Here is a 21,492-nt window from a genome sequence, read left to right on the forward strand (position 1 = left end):
ACAGGCGGTGAAGCAGGTCTGCAGGTGTCTGTCTTTCTCTCCCCCTCTCTCTCTGTCTTCCCCTCCTCTCTCCATTTCTCTCTGTCCTATCCAACAACAAAGCAACGTCAACAATGGCAATAATAACCGCAACGAGGCTGCAACAACTAGGGCAACAAAAAGGGGGAAAAATGGCCTCCAGGAGCGGTGGATTCATGGTGCAGGCACCGAGCCCAGCAATAACCCTGGAGGAAAAAAAACAAAATAAAATAAATAAAGCTCTAGACAGCCACTTAAGAGCTCCTGAGTAGGGGTCCAGGTGGCAGCACAGCGGGTTGGAAGCACAAAGACTGGCACAAGAATCATAGATGGACTATCTTTACTGGCAAATTTAGTAAAATTATCAAGTTCTTCTGCTTAAGGACATTTGATGGACAAATATATGAACATTTACTTGGGGGGTCTGGGCAGTGGTGCACCCAGTTAACCACACATAGTACTATGTGTGAGGACCCAGGTCAAGCCCCAGCTCCCCACCTGTAGCTTCACAGGCGGTGAAGCAGGGCTGCAGGGGTCTTTGTCTCTTCCTCTCTATCTCCCCCTCCTCTCTCAATTTCTTGCCGTCCTACGGCATCAAATGGAAAAAGAAAAAAATTTATTTGTATCTACATATATATAAACATGAATTAAAGTACATGGCAAAGATAAAATCCCTTTTAGCTTAAGTAAATATATTCATAGTATTGTTTATGCTTAAAAATATCCATTTGCGGGAGTCGGGCTGTAGCGCAGTGGGTTAAGTGCAGGTGGCACAAAGCACAAGGACCGGCATAAGGATCCCGGTTCGAACCCCGGCTCCCCACCTGCAGGGGAGTCACTTCACAGGCGGTGAAGCAGGTCTGCAGGTCTCTATCTTTCTCTCCTCCTCTCTGTCTGCCCCTCCTCTCTCCATTTCTCTCTGTCCTATCCAACAATGACAACAACAATAATAACTACAACAATAAAACAACAAGGGCAACAAAAGGGAATAAATAAAAAAAATATTAAAAAATATATATATATATCCATTTGCTTTTTTGAGGTTTTGAACAAAATTGATTTGATATGATTCATTCAGTTATTGGATAGAGACAGAGAGAAACTAAGATGGAAGGGGAAATAGGAAGGGAAAGGAGAGGAGAGGGAAGGAGAGAGATTTAAAGCGCTGCTTCCTCACTTGTAAAGCTTCCCTCCTACTGATAGGGACAAAGGGCTTGAACCCGAGTCTTTGGGCAGGGTAACGTGTGTTCAACCAAGTGGGCACCACCTGGCCTTGTTGTTGTTTCGTTTTGTTTGGAAATTCCAGTTCTGCTCAGCTCTAGCTTCTGGTGAAGCCAGAGATTGAACCTGAGACCGCTAGTGCTCTAGTTATAAATAAGTCTGTTACCCCAGCCCTTTCCTGAGCCTCTGATTATGCTCTCCCTAATGTTTGTAGTCAGATAGCAGTGCCTTCTACTTCACTGAGTAAGACTGACGCTCGAGGAACTCGCTCAATTAGTGATTCTTCACCAGAATCTTAAAAGAAAGAGAATCAGTTAATTCATTTGTCTATATCCCAGTGTCTGTCCCTAGACCATAAAAAAGTCACACAATTTAAGACTTCTGTTTTAGAATCCTTCATCTCCAATTTAATTCTCTTTGTTTTCAAATAGATACAGATCTGTCATATTTGAGATCAAAGAAGAAATATATACCTGGGAAACAACAACAGCAACAAAAGAAGCTATAGTTGACTTAGCCTTTCGGCTTTTTATTCTTTTTCTACTCCCACGATTTCATTTCTCCTACCTATAGCTGATACAATTTATAGCTGCTACATTCATTTCCTAAGTTCCTCTTGCTCTCTGTACTGTGATTTATCACTTATCCGGATACACATTTTCATTTTCAAAAATGCACACCTGAAACATACATAATGTTATAATGCAATGTTACTTCAATTAAATAAATCAACTAGATTTCCTCCAACCCAACTTTCCCGATACAAAGAACTAGCCTCTGACTGCGTGATTAAATCTACTTACGGTTCTATTCAGTAGTATTCTCCTTCTACTAGCCTTCCTGGTCTTGACCTCATTTTCACAATGGGACCACAAAGCACTTTCTTGAAATGCTTTCATCTCTAGGCACTGATTTAAAGCCAAGTTCCATGTAAAATAAACACCTACTCTGCTTTCATGCCACTCTGAATTCTAACTCTAATTAATTAATGAGAAAGAGAGAGGAAGAGAGAACTAGAGAATCACTCTGGCATACATGATGTCAGATATCAAAACCTGGTACCTCATACTTAGAAGGCCAGTATTTTATCTGCTGTGTCACAGGTTAGGACTCCACTTTAAGAAATGTTTCCTGATTCTGTTCTCCTCAACACTGCTAGCTGTCTGAAACCTTTCATCAACTCTATCATCTCTTGGGCTGTCAACGAAGTTATGATGCACTTTCACAAAGGAAAAAAAATCCGAACTTTTCCCACCGCCCAATATATGCTGGCATGTGTTAGTCGGCTCAGTATGATTATCCGTATCATGTGGGTTGTGTTTTCTTTCTTTCCCTCCCCCTCCCTTCTCCCCTCTCCCCTTTTCTCTCTTTCGAGAAGAGCCAGGCTTCATGAATGTATCTTTTCACTGCTCTAGGCCACTTTTTCATTCTAATGGAGACAGAAACACCAGGACATCACTGGTTGCTTCTCCCTGGTGTCGGAGTGTCTCCCGCATGGGGCAGGGGCTCATATCTGGGTGTGGGGTGGTGTAGCCACTGTAACTGGTAATCTCTCTCCTATCCTCTTTACAGAAACTAAAACTCTCTTATTGCAGAATGGCTCATATGTCGCATAGATTTTAAAAATTTGATCTTATAAAGAAAAAAAAGTTTCTAAGCTATATATATGAGAGAAAGACTTCTTACCCTTCACCAGTAAGAGCACAGCATGCCTGTATATGCCATTGGTGGTCTTTAATAGATGTCAGCTTTAAAAACTGTGAGATCTCAGCTACAGTCATGCATTCCTTAACATCTTGCTTATTGGCAAAAATCAATAATCCGGCTTTCCTTAGGTCCTATGAGAGCAAATAAATTAAAGGTCAGTGCATTTTTTTTTCAGAAAATTCCCAACTACCAATATAATTCTTTTTATAACTATAGTAACCCAGAATTTTTAAGTAGTTTATATAAAAGTTATCTTACAACAAGGGAAATAAAAGGGAATAAATAAATATTAAAAAAATAAATAAAAGTTATCTTACACTGATCGTAAACCTAAAGTTGAGCTACTTTAAAAACCTGTGCTTGTACTTCCTTTGTGTGTACCATGTCTCTTATAGCTACACATGATATTTTTATGGTACTGTTACATTTAACATTTGTGTCTTTCAAATGTTAGCATATATCTATTCCTTCTCTACCCCAAACCACAATTTCTTAGACTTTGATAAGGAACAGGGTCAGCTTGAGAAATACTAAACATCAAAATTCCCAACTAGATAGAAAGGTCTAGTACTTCTATGCTTTGAATGTGAGGCAAGTTCTTCAATTTTTCTAAATTTGTTCCTCAAAACTAACATTTACTGGGTATCTGATTGTGTTAAGACACTCATCACACTAGTCATTTTCCAAATAAGTTTTCTTTAAACTTCACAAGACATACAAGGTAGGTCTTATTATTTCCAGCTTTACAGATGTGGAAAGTAAGACTCAGACATTAAGATACAACAATGGATTTGTACTGACATCTTCCTACGACAGCTGGTGGCCCTGTAAGATGATGAGATCACCACCAATCTCTCGGGGCTATAGTTTGAATACGATTCTCACTTCAGTACGTGGCTTTCAATAATGATTCAAGAAGCTTAGTTCACTCCTTCTCCTAAGAAGAAGATTCCCTCCAGATTGTAAACCCCCTGCCCAATGATTGGTTTAATGCTTTACTTATAAAGCAGGAAAAAGACTCAGTCTCCTTTCACTCTATCTCATCCTCTCCAATCATTTTAAAGCCAGGAGTGTCCTTGATGATCTACTGGAAGTCAAGGACCTTATACTCAGAAAACTGTACTTTTTCTTTCTGTATAAAAAAAAAAAAGTTTATGTTTATGTAATTTTATATATACTAAAAATCCATGATGGATGCATTCAACTAGATTAATTTTTTTTTTTTTTTTTAACCATAACACAGATCGGCTCTGGCTTGTGTTGGTGCGGGGAACTAACTGAACCTGGGACTTTGGAGTCTCGGGCATGAGAGTCTCTTTGCATAGCCACGATGTTATCTACCCCCTGCTCTTTTATCTTTTTTTCCATTCTTTATTTTAGAGAGAGAAACACACACTGTGGCCCTGCTCCACCATCCATGGAGCTCCTCCGGCGCTGTCCATAGTGTCCCCATGTGGGGCTAGGGCTCAAAGCAAGGGCCTCATCCAGGGGGTAAGAACCTCCTTTAACAAGGCCCTGGATTAAACTCTTACAAAAAGTTCTGCACACAGACTAAGAGGCTGAGAAAAAAAACAAAAACAGGTTTTGGTACTAAGCTTGTAAGTTTTATCAACGATGTTGAAAGTCATCTCTCTTATTAAGCAATTCAGTGGTATAGTTTGGTTTCAGTTACATGTATATATGTGTGAGGGAGTCTTCAGTAGGAACAAATTGACATTACTTGGGGATATTTCACTCTTACTTGAATGTAGTTTCAATGATTTGATCATTTTGATGTAAATAAAAAATATAAGTAGTAAATTTCTCTCTTTCTTTCAGTAGTAAATTTCTTACATGGTCAAAAGTTAAGTTAGGCAACGTGTTCAGAATACTCAAGAATGCCTTTACAGTGCCCCCTGTAGGCTGGCTACTGCACGCAGTCAGTCACAGGAACCTGAAATGCCAGTTACCTCAACTACATCAGAAAAGGATATTCCAGAATGTTAAGCTGTATGCTTGCATGTCCAATTTATTTCACCTATAGTTCAATTAACTTGTTCACATAAAAAGCAAGATACTGAAAGGATAAAGTCTAACTAATACAGATAAAACTCATTATCAAGATCAAATATTCTTTATCTTATCCTAAATTGAAAATGAAAATAACTATCAATAGGTGATATGTGGCTGAATGAGTGAGCAGCTAAGACTTTCCACAGAATTTAATTCTTTTTTTGGTTTTTTTTTTAACTTTATTATTTATTGGGTAGAGACAGAGAGAAATTGAGAAAGGATGGACAGGGAGACAGACAGAGAGACACCTGCAGCCCTGCTTCACCACTTGTGAAGCTTTCCTCCTCCAGGTGGGGACCAGGGGCTTGAACCTGCGACCTTGTGCACTGTAATGTGTGCGCTTAACCAGGTGCGCCACCGCCTGGCCATTAACTCTTTTTTTTATTAAGTTTTTTTTTTTTTTTGTCTCCAGGGATATTGCTGGGCTCAATGCCTGCACTATGAATCCACTGCTCCTGGAGGCCATTTTTTTCCCTTTTGTTGCCCTTGTTGTTTATCATTGTCATTGCTGTCACTGTTGGAAAGGAGGGAGAGAAGTCGAGAGAGAGGAGTCGAGAGAGGAGGGGAAGACAGAGAGAGAGACAGACACCTGCAGACCTGCTTCATCCCCCGTGAAGCGACCCTCCTGCAGGTGGGGAGCCAGGGGTTCAAACAGGGATCCTTAGGCTGGTCCTTGCGCTTCACCCCATGTGCAGCTTAACCGGCTGCACTACCGACCAGACCCCAGAATTTATTTATCTTCCAGGTTTCAATAGCTCTTATATGTGTGTGTGGCAATCCCTGCTATAGGCTAGGATTATTAATGCTGGCACACTCAACAAACTCTTAAAATCAGAAATGCTCAACACAATCACACCTGGGATTGTTGCTTCATGGTCAGTGAGGCAGTGCTGCAGGTCTCCCCTGCCCCCTCCCCTCTCAATCTGCCTCTATTTAATAATAATAAATAAAAAGGACACTAGGAGTGGTGGAGTCATTCTGCAGACATCAAGCCCAGGTTATAACTCTGGTGGGATGATGATGACGATGATAAGAGGAAGAAGAAGGAGAGAAAGAGGAGAGGGGGGAAATGAAGGAAGAAGGGAGGGAGACTTGACACAAGTTAGGATATATAATTCATACTACTTTATGTACAGCTAACCTGTATTTATCACAGGAGCAAGGACATTATTTAGACAAGTCCCAATAATAAAAACTAGAAATAAAATAAATAAATAATAAATAAATAAATAAATAAAATATGAAATAAAGTCATTTACTGAAAGACCTCAAAAAATAAAATCTATCTTGAATATAATTTTGGGGGTCCCATAAAGTTCCAACTTTCTTATTTTATTATTATTATTATTATTTGCCTCCAGGGTTATTGCTGGGGCTCAGTGCTTGCACCATGAATCCACTGCTCCTGGAGGCCATTTTCCCCCCTTTTGTTGCCCTTGTTGTTGTAGCCTTGTTGTGGTTATTACTGCTATTGTTGATGTCATTCGTTGTTGGATAGGACAGAGAGAAATGGAGAGAGGAAGACAGAGAGGGGGAGAGAAAGACACCTGCAGACCTGCTTCACCGCCTGTGAAGCGACTCCCCTGCAGGTGGGGAGCCGGGGGCTAGAACCGGGATCCTTACGCCAGTCCTTGCACTTTGTGCCTCGTGCAGAAAAGCAGTTCTGCAGGTGTCTCTCTTTTTCTCCCCCTCCTCTCTCATTTCTCTCTGTCCTATCCCATAACTATAACAATAAAATAACAAGAGCAACAAAAAGGGAATAAATAAATATTTTTTTTAAAAAGCTGGTCTTAGAGTTTACCATGTATGTGCAAAGAACTGTAAGTGAAGAGAGGCAATATAGTGACAGCGCGCAGGGCTTGCATACAAGGAGTTACACGTTTTAGCCTCAACACTATCAGCGGCAGGAGCTGAGTGGTGCTCTAGTAAAATATACCAGTGGATAAAAATTGAAATCATATTCACTTGAGAGAGTAGAAAAAATATGACACACACACACACTTACCTCATGGGCTAACATTTTATAGAGTTCTTCTCTAGTTACAGAAATTCTTTCTCTGTCCGTACTATCTACAACAATGATTACAAACTAAAAAGATAATAAAGATATTAGTGATTACATAATTTGATAGGGAGAAAATACATGTAAAATACTTATTTACAAACTACAAATATCAAAAAATTAGTGCTATGTAAAAGTATGATTTGAAAACCAGAGATAGTCATTATAGATCTATGAACCCTAATGCCCTAATTTCTAATTCAAATGCTTACTAATTATTCTGAGAAAACACATTAAAAACTATTAAAATGTTTTGCTAATATTTTAATGAACATATAATAGATATGTCCTGTCTTAACACCCTGAATGCCACTGGGTCCATACCTATCAACTGGTACTATGCAGTAAGAAAAAAAATCATTATGGCCTTAAATTCAAGTTACCAGTCTACATAGGCATTATTTACTACTACCAACTTGAAAATCAAAAATGATATGGATATGAACGTGAAACAGCACAGCAATTAAAAAAAATTAAGAATGAATGAATCTGTGTCTAAACACTTGGTTCTTTTTGTTAAATAATACTTGTTTCCCTTAAACATACTCCTTAACTTTGAATGACAGTGTTACCAGAAGATGCAATGAGAGTAGTCAAGCCTTGTGGAACTGAGCTACACTGTACTTTTCTCAACTCAGTAAGTACCTCAAGGCACAAAGGAAATAGGATTAGAAGTACTCCTCCCCAAAATTGTGATCAAATGCTTAATGGTGTGTTAGCTCTCCAAGTCATTGGACATTTACTAAAATCTCAGTAACTTACTGGTTTATAACCAAAAGAAAAAGGAATCTTAAGTGTGCAATTGTGTTGCATAAAAAGAGAAATAAAAAATTTGGCCAGGATTTAAATCACCTGAGTCCTCTTGTTTAACTAGGACTTCCTTTAAGAAAAAGAAAGAGAAATTAAATCACAAACTGTGAGATGAAATTCTTTATAAAAGCAAGTACTTATGTTCTGGGGTCAACATACAATCAAATCAATCACTAATTCACATTAATTCAGTGAGAGTGGATATATAGAAGACAGAATATAAAAAGCAACTTTGAGGTCAAGAATCAAAGACTCCATCCTATTAAGCTCTACTATTAACATAATGTACTATTTCAAAAAAGATTAACTTTTTTTGAGTTCGACTCTAGAAATGCTTTTTTTTTTCCAAGCACTCTATTCATACAAGTCATAGGACATTATGAAATATTACCTCTGTGTTAGTATAGTAAGTGTTCCAGGAAGAACGAAGAGATTCTTGGCCACCAATATCCCACATCAGGAAACGTGTATTATTAACCACTATCTCTTCTACATTACTTCCTATTGTTGGGGATGTGTGTACAACTTCATTCATAGAACTAGGGGGGAAGTTCAAATAGATTACAATTAGCAAGGAAGTTAGATTGGAACATTTTTCACTTTCAGCCAAGGACTAAATCAGCTTGACCTCCCCCAAATGGACTTATACCCAGATGTCTCTTTTTCCACTAACTCACAATAAAAGCAAGTAAAGGGTTTCAACAGAGGTAGAATTATATAGAAAAGTAGCTGGGATATACTAAAGAAACCTATGCAACCAAGTGTCTCTCTACTTTTTTTTTTCCTCCAGGGTTATTACTGGGGCTCAGTGCCTGCACTACAAATCCACTGCTCCTGGAGGCCATTTTTTTTCGTTTTGTTGCCCTTGTTTTTTTTGTTGTTGTTATTATTGTTATTATTGTTGCTGTCACTGTTGTTGGATAGGACAGAGAGTAATGGAGAGAGGAGGGGAAGACAGAGAGAGGGGAGAGAAAGACAGACACCTGCAGACCTGCTTTACTGCTTGCGAAGTGGCCCCACCCCTGCAGGTGGAGAGCCAGGGGCTAGAACTGGGATCCTTGAGCCAGTCCTCGTGCTTCTCGATATGTGTGCTTAAGCCGCTGCTCTACTGCTCGGCCCCCTATTTCTCTACTTTCTGCAAGCAAAACTGGACAGCATGCTCAGTGTCATACAAATTTTCAGCTCTTTAGAAATAGTTCCTTAAATTTGGTAACTGATTACAGCCAACTTGTCCTCCTAGAGAGTACAGTTGGGTCCATATGATTTTCTTGTATTGTTTTTATTCAAGTATTTATTTTCAAATAAATACTTAAATATTTTATCTATTTAAGTATCAGTCAGATAGAAGAACGATCAACAATAAAATAAGAGATGCTTATGTAGTTAGTACTTACAACTGGTAAAGGATGGTAGTTTTCCCTGCGTTATCCAGCCCAACAATGATAACCTTGTGCTCTGAAATAAAATTTTAGAAAGTGGCTTCTTAGAAATTAAAAGCAGTTAAAAATTCCTAATTCATCCATTCTTTACATTTACGGTGTAACTCAGTACAATGCAACTCCTAACCTCCTTGGAACCCAACTTTTCTTGGAACAAGGTACCCAGTAAATGTCTAACTAATTAATATTCACTCATAAATAGTAACTATTAGTAATCATAACACTTCAGAGAAAGAAAACTTTTATGAAAAACCTTTTCCAGATAGTATAGATAGAAAAAAAAAAACAACTGCCATTTACCATAGACTTCTTAATATTACCATTAACTTGTTAATCACCAATAAAAAGATCGAGAGTAAATAGGAGTTTTATATAATTTACTTTATTCTGCCTTTCATTTCTCTGACAAGTTGGCAGTGCAGAGCAGTTGTATCCTGAATGGTACAGCCACATCCCTTCCCTACCCCTCTTTTAGGTTGAAGAAATGGAGAAAATGATCAAATACAAACTTGACGCTAAGAGTTTAAAGCACGTGAAGGACATGCTAGCAAAAGATCACGGAAGACTTGACATCATCAGGTGACACTGCTAGGGGGGATGTGCCTCTTGGTGTATGGCCCTTAGTCCTCAGGTGCAAACGCAATCCTACTACTGCCCCAGAGTAAGCAGGATGCAGAGAAGGCTCCTCACAGAAGAGGTTAAAACAGAAACAAAAATGCCAAAAATAAGAAACAGACAGTGAAGCCCAATGAAAAGTACAGTCTTTTTCTAAGGGTGGTCAGATTAAATTTGAAAAATTACCTGAAGAGCATGGAACCCCATCAAAGGGAATTATCACACATTGTGAGGACAGCTGAATCCATCTTCACCACAGGGAAGCACCTGCCTGCACCAGGGCCTCGCTATTTAGTCCTTGGAGCCAGTACGTCTTTATCTGGAAAGCTTTTAAAATGATGTAATGATTTTGCCTCTCTAACTATATGCATTTTTCTGAGTCCCCAAACTAAGCATTTCTCTTCTGATGGCACATACCTCCGCCTCAGTTTGATTAACATAAACAGCTATAAAACATTTTTTATCAAGAATTATTTCATATCAAGCTATACTTGGTTCTCTGTCTTCTAGGATGAAAGTTTAACATCCCACTTGAACACTCATTTTAAAGTACCACTTTATTCTCAAAATGTCAGCTAAGTTCGAGAAACATCATTTTGCAATCCCCTATGTATTAACTGCAGGACTAAATTTAAGACAGACTTTCTAATACTCAGGAGAAAAAAAATATGTAAAATTACTCTGACCCATAGGGGGTAAAATGGTACCCTAAAAATAGTACAAAATACAGGCAGACTCCAAAGTTATAAACAGTGGTTTTAAAATGTTATCCGTGTGTGAACAACATACAGAGACTACAAAGACAAGGGCATGCTTACCAAGTCCCTAATCACCTAGGGCAGTTAAACACCTATTCTAGCTGTGTCGTTAGTTTTCACAATCTCTTGTGACTCTTCTGTATGCCAATGGCAGCCAACCTTTCCACTTCTGAAAACGAATTTGATTTTGAAACGGAGGGGAGTCACTTGGTGTCCCCTTTGGTCATAAGGTAAGAAGTAGCTAATGTTAAGTGCTACTATTTTTTTTTTTTTTTTTGCCCCCATGGTTAACGCTGGGGCTCATTGCTGGCACTATGAATCCACTGCTCTTGGCAGGTTTTTTTTTTTTTTCTTTTTCTTTTTATTGGATAAGACAGAGAGAATTGAGAGGGAAGGGAGGGGAGTAGAGGGAGAAGAGAAAGAGACAATGTACCACATTTTTGTAGTGAATCAGTATGATTCCTAAATGCTAAGAATGATTTAACCGTTTGTCTAGGAGCTGAAACTAGCTCACATGGAAGACTGTGTGCCTTGCCACTCTGTAGATGCCTGAGTTCAAGTCCTGTACCACACGGGAGGGAGCACCTTATGGTGTTTATGTGTGGGGGGGGGGGCGTGCGGGGGAGCTTCATGGATGGTAGAGCAATGCTTGAACCCTCTGTCTCCAAAGACAGTCTGCAAGTAGTTCTTAAAGAACTGTAGGGTATACCAGTAAAAAAAAAAAGTCTATTCCTTAATTTAAAGCGAAAACCCTACCTAGACGTGTGCATTCCCGCCAGATGTATTCCCTGCTTCCAAAGAGCGCTTTTCTACTATTTCAATAAGGACTGTGCAAAAACTATAATGATTCTTTATATTCTCCGACCACAAGCTACACATAAGCAAGGTAAGGTCACACCGAGAGAAAGCAGATGCAGGAGAGGCTGATATCAGAAGGCTGTCATCATCTCATTAACATGAGTAGCTTGCGGGAGGTGAAGCCTGGGCTTAACAGCTTTAATACACATCTTTTATTTACAGTCAGTCACTGCACAGAATGAACTAGAGAGTCAATAAGCTCAAGTAACGATCTAAGGATCTAAACCGCTGTCTTTCTTCAGTAATGCCTGGGTATTTAAAAAAAAAAAGCACGAGGGATTGAAGGGGACCCCAGGGTGCAAGGCGGCTTGGCTGGCAGAGGGCACATCATCACGTGCAAGATCCTGGCTTTCAGATCCTGCCACACCCGAACACCTGCAGAGGGGAAGTTCTGTGAGCTGCGGAGCAGTACTGCGCTATGTCTTCTTCCTCTCCCTCTATTAAAAGAAAAAATAAGTGAAGAGGAAGAAAAGTGTGGCAATCAAAGCAAGCCTGAGGTCCTAAGTTCAGTCCTCTGCAAGCCAAGTGCCGCTAAGCCCTATCAATTTCATCTAATCTATGGCAAACAATTTCTGTCATGTCCATTATACCGTTGCATGCAACAGAGAAAAGCTGGGCCAAAACACAAGCATAAATAAAACATGGATGAAGAAATAAATCAGATCTGGAAGAGGAAATGGTTAGGAGAGGTATCTGATCCAGTCACTTTGTATTAAAAATTTCACTTTAAAAATCTGAAAGAATTATCAATTAAAAAAAAAAAATCAAAGTTTGAAAATAAAATTGCAATTGATAACAAAGCTAGTGAAGTTTCTGGGAAGAACAAAACAAAAACAAACAACCACCGCCAGCTCAGGGGGGCCGGGCAGTGGCACACCCAGTCAGCACACGTTAGCACGTGCAGGGACCAGGTTTTGAGCTCCTGATTGCCCGCCCATTCGCAACGGGAAAGTTTCGCGAGTAGTGCAGCAAGCAGGTCTGAAGGTGTCTCTTTGTCTATCTGCTTATCTCCCTCTTCCCTCTCAATTTCTACCCTATGAAATAAAAATAGGAAAGGAAAAAATGGTCACTGGGAGTAGCGGATTCACAGTGCTGGCAGGCACCCTGCCCCAGCAATAATCCTGACAGCAATTAAAAAAATAGAAAACTTGGGGATGGGGGGGGTGGTTCACTGGGTGAAGCGCATATAGTACAAAGCACAAGGACCGGCACAAGGATCCAGGTGTCTTTCTCTCCCCCTCTGTCTTCCCCTCCTCTCTGTTCCTGTCTTATCCAACAGCAGCAACAACAGTAACAGCAACAACAATGGGGGGGGGGGGGAGATGGCTGCCAGGAGCAGTGGATTTGTAGTGCAGGCGCCCAGCCCCTGCAATAACCCTGGAGGCAAAAACAAGCAAACAAATAAAAAACTGCTCATGGGTTAGCAAAATAGCTCCTGCAGATAGTATGCTGCTTTGCCATGTGCACGACCCGGGTTCAAGCCAGTTCCCACTGCCCAGAAGGAAGCTTAGGTGCTATGGTTTCTTTCCCTCTATTTTAAAACAAACCAACAAGCCAAAGATAGCCCCTCTTGCACTGAGCAGTTGCTGAATAAACAGTAATTATTACATACATGACACAAGCAGATTAGAAGTCGAAATCACACGGTGATTCAAACTCAAAACATTTAATTTTTTTTTTTTTTTTTTTGCCACTAGGGTTATCACTCCTGGAAGCCACTGTTTCCTTATTATTTATTGATTTTTTTCTTTCTATTTTGTTTGATAGGACACAGATATTGAGAGGGGAGGAGGAGATAGACACCTGCAGACCTGCTTCATTGATTGTGAAACATATACCCTGCAGGCGGGGAGTGGGGTCTTGAACTTGGGTCCTTGTACATGGTAATGTGTGAGCTCAACCAGGTGTGCCACCACCCAGCCCCAGAACATTTAACTTAAAGATAACACTACTACAGGGGTCAGAGTAAAGAAGGTGGCCAATAAAATGTGACTAGAGATTACAGGAGTGTATGGCATCAAAGTTAAAAAAGACACTGGGGTGGGGGGGGTTCAGGTCCTGGAACATGATAGCAGAGGAGAACCTAGAGGGGGGTGAACTTTTGTGTAGAAAACTCAGAAATGTTACACATCTACAAACTGTTATATTTTACTGTCAACAGTAAACCATTAACCCTCCCAGTAAAGAAAAATATATAAATAAAAACATTACTCAGAACTGACACTCAATTGTGTCCTTTTCCTAGAGCAGTGTCCAGTTCTATCACTGCCAAACTGAAAGTGATTTTCATCTGACTTATGACTGTTATAAGTTATTAGTATTATTTCCATCATGACAAGCGCATAACATTGATGTCTATTTCTGAACTTTCAGACATCACTGGTGAGCCCAACTCGCTTCTAATAATTACCTATCCACTTCTTCATCTAGATGACGGAACTTAACTGTAACACTCCCTATGAGTTCTGATTCTTCCTCTTAGCCTATGTCCCAATTCTGATGAAATATGCCTTTGTATTTAATGATTTCCAAGTCACTGATAAATAAAGAGCAGGATGAAATAACCTCTTTAAAATGCCCCTATATTACTCCGACCCTTGCATCAGCGGTGTGGATATAGTTTAAATTTCCAGTCACTTTTGTGTTTACTGTTTCTTTATCTCCCCTAAAAGAAGAATATCAGAAAATAAATAAATAAATAACAGGAATGATAATGTAAGGGCTGTGGTAGTCTCCCCACCCCCGGAGAAAGAAGCAGGCCTTACTAGAGGACCCTGGGCTTGGTTCATGGAGGGCAGAGGAGAAGCTGTGGGGTTTTATCAGGCTTCTACTCTAAGATCAACTAAAATGAGTTTCAAGAGGAAACTCATTATTACTGGTCCATAAGCAGGACAGAAGTCAGTCACTCTCACACAAAAATATCAATCGGAAAAATTTCATAGCTACTTTCACAGTTCACTTTAGTATCCAAAAGGTTTTTCTCCTTTTAGCTAACGTGATTTCTCTCTTAGAAAGAGAACACTTCTGTTTTCTGAGAGCATGACCTCCAGCTCTAGATGGATCTGGTTCCAGTCCCAGGTCTATCATTTTTTGTTGCAGTTCCTTCAGCAAGTTCCTTAGTGCTTCTCTGCCTCTATAAAATAAGGAGAATAGCTAAGACTAGAGTCAATCAATTAAGAGAAGACAGATTCAGCTACTCTTCATAAAGCAATTAGAACCTAGGCATGCACAGTTGCAACTACTGAAGTTTATTATACCTCCCTACATTCAAGTGCAAGGAGGATTTGTTTTGTTACCTGTTCTAATTCTACCACTAAGAGCAGTTTTCACAAACTGGGTTCTGGAAATTTTAACTTTTTTGACTGTTTCTTCAATAAACAGTCACACTACTGATCACATCTCTTCTTCTTTTTTTTTTTCTTTTTGGTGGAGGTACTGGGGCTTGAACCCAGGGCCTCGTGCAGATCACATCTCTTCTATACTAGACGCTATTAATGACAATGTTTCAAAGTCCTAATGTTGGATGAGGGAGACAGTTCAATGCATCCAAGAGCCTGAAATGTCTGAGGACCCAGGTTCTACCCCCTGCCCACCAAATGCCAGAGCTGGGCGGCGCTCTGGTCAATCACAAAGAGAATCAGACCTTTAAACAGGTCTTTAAAAAAATCAAATAGTTCAACTGGCAGAGCATGATACCTGCATGCCAGGGATTCCTGGTTCAATCCCAAGCATGTGCCAGAGTGGGTGCTCTGCGTAACCTCCTTCCAGTCAAACTTTCTCTCTTGTATGTAATGAATAAATCCTTTTTTCATAGGGAAAAAAATGACGACATTCTTTTAAGACTAGTAACAGCAATATAATATTCACGTTTTAACTTGCCTCACTCAGATATTAGCTCTAAAATCCAAAGTCACTCTTTTCAGAGGGGGGGGGGGGGGGAAGAGTAATTCTCAAAGGGATGCTGAGTCCAAACAATAATAATGCTGATTATTAATAATTAAATGTAAAATACCTAACATTATACATACACATATATACACACATGGCCAGGAGATAGCTCACCTGGTAGGCTGCATGCACTGCTACATGATGGACCCAGGTGTAAACACTGGGACCAGCTGGCAACACTACACATTAGGGGGAGCTCCAGCCCTGTGGTCTTTCCCCACATTTATCTATCTGAGTGGAATGGAATGAAAAAGTTGCCCCCAGGGTAGTGGAACTGCACATGCACAAAGCTCCAGCAACACAATATTTAAATAAAAAATGCATAAATACACAATGCCATCTAGAACAAAGTTTGTGCCCTAGTGGATTTAAATATTACATAAATTTAAATTTGGCTTTTTAAATTTAAGCAGCGTACGATTAACAGTCACTGTACGTTCAGCCTATCTGAATTTAAAGTGAAGACGCTGCTGTACAGGAGCTTGAGAAGAGAGAAGGCATAGCTGAGGTCTCACCATCCTGGAAAATTGTGTAACTGCCCAAAACCTCCAAGTTCATGTGAAGAGAATATAGGATTATTTTCTGTATTATCTGAAGTTACTTTTGTTATTTAACTTGCGTCATTTAGCTTTATTTTAATGTATCCAACACAAATCTAATTTTCATCTAATTTAACACAGAATCCGAAAAGACCAAGAGGTGTGGCATATTTAATGCTATCTTGAAAAGTGAAGCTACTGATAACACAACCAACAGTTTATTTCCTCTTTTTTTTTTTTCATTTATTTATTCCCTTTTGTTGCCCTTATTTCATTGTTATTATTGATGTCATTGTTGTTGGATAGGACAGAGAGAAGTGGAGAGAGGAGGGGAAGACAGAGACGGGGAGAGAAAGACAGACACCTGCAGACCTGCTTCACCACCTGTGAAGCGACTCCCCTGCAGGTGGGGAGCCGGGGTTCGAACCGGGATCCTTATGCCGGTCCTTGTGCTTTGCGCCACGTGCGCTTAACCTGCTGCGCTACCACCCGACTCCCCCCCAATAGTTTATTTATATTGACACAATACTGACATCTGAATTACTAGAGCTTACTTTCATTAATTTCTCTACCAATTTCCTAACAATGAACTATTACCACAAAGTACACACAACAATCAGCAGATTCCACCGGAAAAACTGAACCTACTTATTATTGACTACTGGCAAGTTGTTGTCTGGCACTGATGCTTAACTTCCTGGGAAAAGTACTGAATACTTTGATCGAGGTCAAATAACAAAGTGGAGACCTAGAAATTAAGTTTTCAAGATATACAGAAGCTCCACAGACACAGACAAGATTCCTGACATTCTACATGGAAACACCTGGGACCACAGAGGTTAAGTGACTGGTTAGAACCCCCTTCCCACCCAAAAAACAAATTACTCAAGAGACAGTGGGGGGGAGGGGGACCTGGAGAGAGACAGCATGATAATTACCCAAAATATACTTTTGTATATTTTGTGCCGGAGGCTCCCAAGTCCCAGGTTCAATCCCCCCAAAACCACCATAATTTAATTAAGCCCAAAGCTGAACAGTGCCCTGGTTAAAAATAAAAATAAAATAAAATTAAGGGGGGGGGAGATTTGGGGAATCAAAACTATTTTTTATCCACTTTACCAAAAAATTCCCTTGTGAGAAAAAGCATTTGAAATATTGCTCTTCCCATTCCATGCCACGTGATCGAGGCTCCTGCTTGTTTTTTAAAGCGATACAGTAAAGATCAGTTAAGTTCCAGTCCTACTTTTTCTTTTTTTTAAATCTTTTTATTATTATTATTTTATATTTATTTTCCTTTTTGTTGCCCTTATTGTTTTTTTATTATTGTTGCAGTTATTGTTGTTGTCGTTGTTGGACAGGACAGAGAGAAATGGAGAGGGGAGGAAGACAGAGAGGGGGAGAGAAAGACAGACACCTGCAGACCTGCTTCACCGCCTGGGAAGCGACTCCCCTGCAGGTGGGGAGCCGGGGCTCGAACCGGGATCCCACGCACTTAGCACCACCTGCGCTTAACCCGCCGCCCTACCGCCCGACTCCCACTACTTTTTCTTAAACCTTTATTTATTTGTTTGTTTGTTTTTACCAGAGCACCGCTCAGCGCCGGCTTATTGTGGCGGTGCAGGGAGCGTCTCCATCACTTTCTTACAGGAGCAGCTGGATGGCGGCTGCGGCGAGCGGGGCGGGAGGCCGTAATGGAGACCCAGTGACAAGACCACCATTCACTGAAGTCCTCTCGGGAGAAACGTCGGGGTGGGGGTACACCTCCACCGACTTAACCCGAGAGAAACTCAAAACTGGCAGCAGGAAATGATGGATCAGCAACTCGCATGAAGAAGAAACAGAACGTGCGGCGCTGCACTCGCCGCTTCACCACTGCGCGGGGTTTCTGGGGATTTGCTAAAAAACCCGCATCTTCTGGGATTCCAGCACGGGGGTGGGGGGGTGTGTGGGTGCATTGAGCAATCTGCATAAAGGTGACATGGGACTGGTGTGTTGGTACACTGAGCAATTTGCATAAAGGTGACATGGGACTGGTGTGTGTGTCGGTGCATTGAGCAATCTGCATAAAGGTGACATGGGACTGGTGTGTGTGTTGGTGCATTGAGCAATCTGCATAAAGGTGACATGGGACTGGTGTGTGTGTCGGTGCATTGAGCAATCTGCATAAAGGTGACATGGGACTGGTGTGTTGGTACACTGAGCAATCTGCATAAAGGTGACATGGGACTGGTGTGTGTGTCGGTGCATTGAGCAATCTGCATAAAGGTGACATGGGACTGGTGTGTTGGTACACTGAGCAATCTGCATAAAGGTGACATGGGACTGGTGTGTGTGTTGGTACACTGAGCAATCTGCATAAAGGTGACATGGGACTGGTGTGTTGGTACACTGAGCAATTTGCATAAAGGTGACATGGGACTGGTGTGTGTATGTTGGTACACTGAGCAATTTGCATAAAGGTGACATGGGATTGGTGTGTGTATGTTGGTACACTGAGCAATTTGCATAAAGGTGACATGGGATTGGTGTGTGTATGTTGGTACACTGAGCAATTTGCATAAAGGTGACCTGCGACTGGTGTGTGTGTTGGTACACTGAGCAATTTGCATAAAGGTGACATGGGACTGGTGTGTGTTGGTACACTGAGCAATTTGCATAAAGGTGACCTGGGACTGGGGTGTGTTGGTACACTGAGCAATTTGCATAAAGGTGACATGGGACTGGTGTGTGTGTTGGTACACTGAGCAATTTGCATAAAGGTAACATGGGACTGGTGTGTGTGTTGGTACACTGAGCAATTTGCATAAAGGTGACATGGGACTGGTGTGTGTGTTGGTACATTGAGCAATCTGCATAAAGGTGACATGGGATTGGTGTGTGTGTTGGTACACTGAGCAATTTGCATAAAGGTGACATGGGACTGGTGTGTGTGTTGGTACACTGAGCAATTTGCATAAAGGTGACATGGGACTGGTGTGTGTGTTGGTACACTGAGCAATCTGCATAAAGGTGACATGGGACTGGTGTGTGTGTTGGTACACTGAGCAATTTGCATAAAGGTGACATGGGACTGGTGTGTGTGTTGGTACACTGAGCAATTTGCATAAAGGTGACATGCGACTGGTGTGTTGGTACACTGAGCAATTTGCATAAAGGTGACCTGCGACTGGTGTGTGTGTTGGTACACTGAGCAATTTGCATAAAGGTGACATGGGACTGGTGTGTGTGTTGGTACACTGAGCAATCTGCATAAAGGTGACATGGGATTGGTGTGTGTGTTGGTACACTGAGCAATTTGCATAAAGGTGACATGCGACTGGTGTGTGTTGGTACACTGAGCAATTTGCATAAAGGTGACATGCGACTGGTGTGTTGGTACACTGAGCAATTTGCATAAAGGTAACATGCGACTGGTGTGTATGTGTCGGTGCATTGAGCAATTTGCATAAAGGTGACATGGGATTGGTGTGTGTATGTTGGTACACTGAGCAATTTGCATAAAGGTGACCTGCGACTGGTGTGTGTGTTGGTACACTGAGCAATTTGCATAAAGGTGACATGGGACTGGTGTGTGTGTTGGTACACTGAGCAATTTGCATAAAGGTGACCTGGGACTGGGGTGTGTTGGTACACTGAGCAATTTGCATAAAGGTGACCTGCGACTGGGGTGTGTGTGTGTTGGTACATTGGGCAATTTGCATAAAGGTGACCTGAGCTCAGCCGCACTTTCAGCCCGCCTCTCAAAAAAAAAAAAACAAAACAAAACAACCTCTGCACTGAAAATAAATAAACAACCCTTTGTACCTTAACTAAATAATGCCTTGCTACCTGCTACGGTCCACAGGTATCTCGCACGGCGGGGATTTCTGCACGCTTAGAAACGGGAACTTGGAGAGGGTTATGAATCCCGCCAGGACAGGAAAGGCAGAACGATCGCGGTGACCTTAGGCTTAAACACCGGGGCGAGGTCGCACTCGGGGTGCAGAAAGGACCCCCGACCCCCACCCCGACCCCCACCCCCAGCGAGGAGGCTGGGCCCGAACCTGCGCCCCAAGGACGGTTCGGAATCCGAGCGACGGGCGGACGCGCCCCGAGTGCCGGGGGCGCACATGGCCCCGCGCGCCGCACGCACCGGAAGTGGCGGAGCCCCCCGCCCCCCGCGTGTGGCCCTCGCCCGCACCCGTCCGCGCCCGGCGCCCGGCGCCCTCACCCTGGTGATTGAACAGCCTCCAGATCCTCGTGAAGAGAATGCCCATTCTCGGGCGGCGGCACCCCCGCCTCAGGCTGAAGGGGCGCGGGCGCGGGGGCCTCCTCCTCCTCCTCCGCCGCTGCCGCTGCCCCGCCGGCCGCCCGCCCTGCTCCTGGGAACCCGAGGGAGGCCGACACCCAGGCAGCCCTGGCGCGCGCGAGGCCCCGCCGCTACCGCCGCGGCTCTCGCCGGGCTCGCGGACATCGCCGCCGCGTTGACTGCGACGAGCCTCGCCGGCCACCGTCCTCCCCCCAAAGCGCTTCGCCCGCGGCTGAGGTGGCTGCGACCACGCGGGCGGGGGAGCTGAGGGGCGGGGCGGGGCGGGCGCGCAGGGCGCAGGCGCGGGTCTGGGGAGGGGCGGGGCCTGGGGAAGGGCTGGGGGCGGGGCCTGGGGAAGGGCTGGGGGCGGGGCCTGGGGAAGGGCTGGGGGCGGGGCCTGGGGAAGGGCTGGGGGCGGGGCCTGGGGAAGGGCTGGGGGCGGGGCCTGGGGAAGGGCCGAGCTGCTCTCTCTTTGCAGCTGCAAATGTGCACTTTGGAGCAGGGCCATTTCTTCCCTTTCATAGTGTATCGAGCGCCCAGTACCCATCCCCAAGCGTTACGCAACACACACACACACACACACACACACACACACACACACACACACACACACACACACACACACACACACACACACACACACACACACACACACACACACACACACACTCTCTCTCTCTCTCTCTCTCTCTCTCCCCCTATCCCTATCCTTCCCTGTCTCTGTCTCTCCATCCCAAAGTCCCACCCCACAACTGGGGCTGGGTGGTGGTGCACCCGCTTGACCAGGCATGTTACCATGCAGAAGGACCCTGGTTCAAGCCCTGGTCTCCACTTGCAGAGAAGAGAGGGGGCTCTTCTCCAGCGGTGGAGCAGTGCTTCTGGTACCTCGCTTTTTCTCTACCTATCTCACCCCTTCTATCTCAGTTTCTCTCTGTCTTTATCCAATTAAATAAAAAAAAAAAAATCATGTTCCGGGAGATGGCACAGTGGATAAAGTATTGTTTTATCTACTAACACGTGGGACGCTGTTAGCAACTCAGCTAATGATTGACATATTCTTATTCCCTAGCAGAGAGTATGATTGTTCAAGATGTTCAGGCAAGAGGATTAGCACAGGAAAGAACACTTGACCAGTTGTTTCATCAGCCTGGAACAAGGGGAGCTTGAGTTGTAAAAA

At 42.6% G+C, this 21,492-nt stretch overlaps 1 protein-coding gene across 5 annotated transcripts in view; it reads right to left on the reverse strand.

Moving 5' to 3' along the window:
* Positions 1-20,594, reverse strand: part of ARL5A (ADP ribosylation factor like GTPase 5A) — a 36,364-nt gene extending 15,770 nt beyond the window's left edge. For 3 of the 5 annotated variants that reach the window (XM_060178149.1, XM_060178151.1, XM_060178150.1), the window contains exons 1-5: positions 20,238-20,587; positions 9,265-9,325; positions 8,262-8,409; positions 7,004-7,087; positions 2,926-3,077 (exon numbers count right to left, since the gene is read on the reverse strand). In XM_060178149.1, the coding sequence (XP_060034132.1) occupies positions 2,926-3,077; positions 7,004-7,087; positions 8,262-8,409; positions 9,265-9,325; positions 20,238-20,283 (491 nt within the window). In that variant the 5' untranslated portion in view covers positions 20,284-20,587. Of the gene's footprint in view, positions 1-2,925; positions 3,078-7,003; positions 7,088-8,261; positions 8,410-9,264; positions 9,326-19,847; positions 19,987-20,237 lie in introns of those variants that run through there. The other 2 variants (XM_007527338.3, XM_060178152.1) reach the window with 2 other exon arrangements.
* Positions 20,595-21,492: the final 898 nt, after the last annotated feature.

The sequence above is a fragment of the Erinaceus europaeus genome, chromosome 18 (genome assembly GCF_950295315.1).
Source record: "Erinaceus europaeus chromosome 18, mEriEur2.1, whole genome shotgun sequence".
Taxonomy (NCBI): Eukaryota; Metazoa; Chordata; class Mammalia; order Eulipotyphla; family Erinaceidae; genus Erinaceus; species Erinaceus europaeus.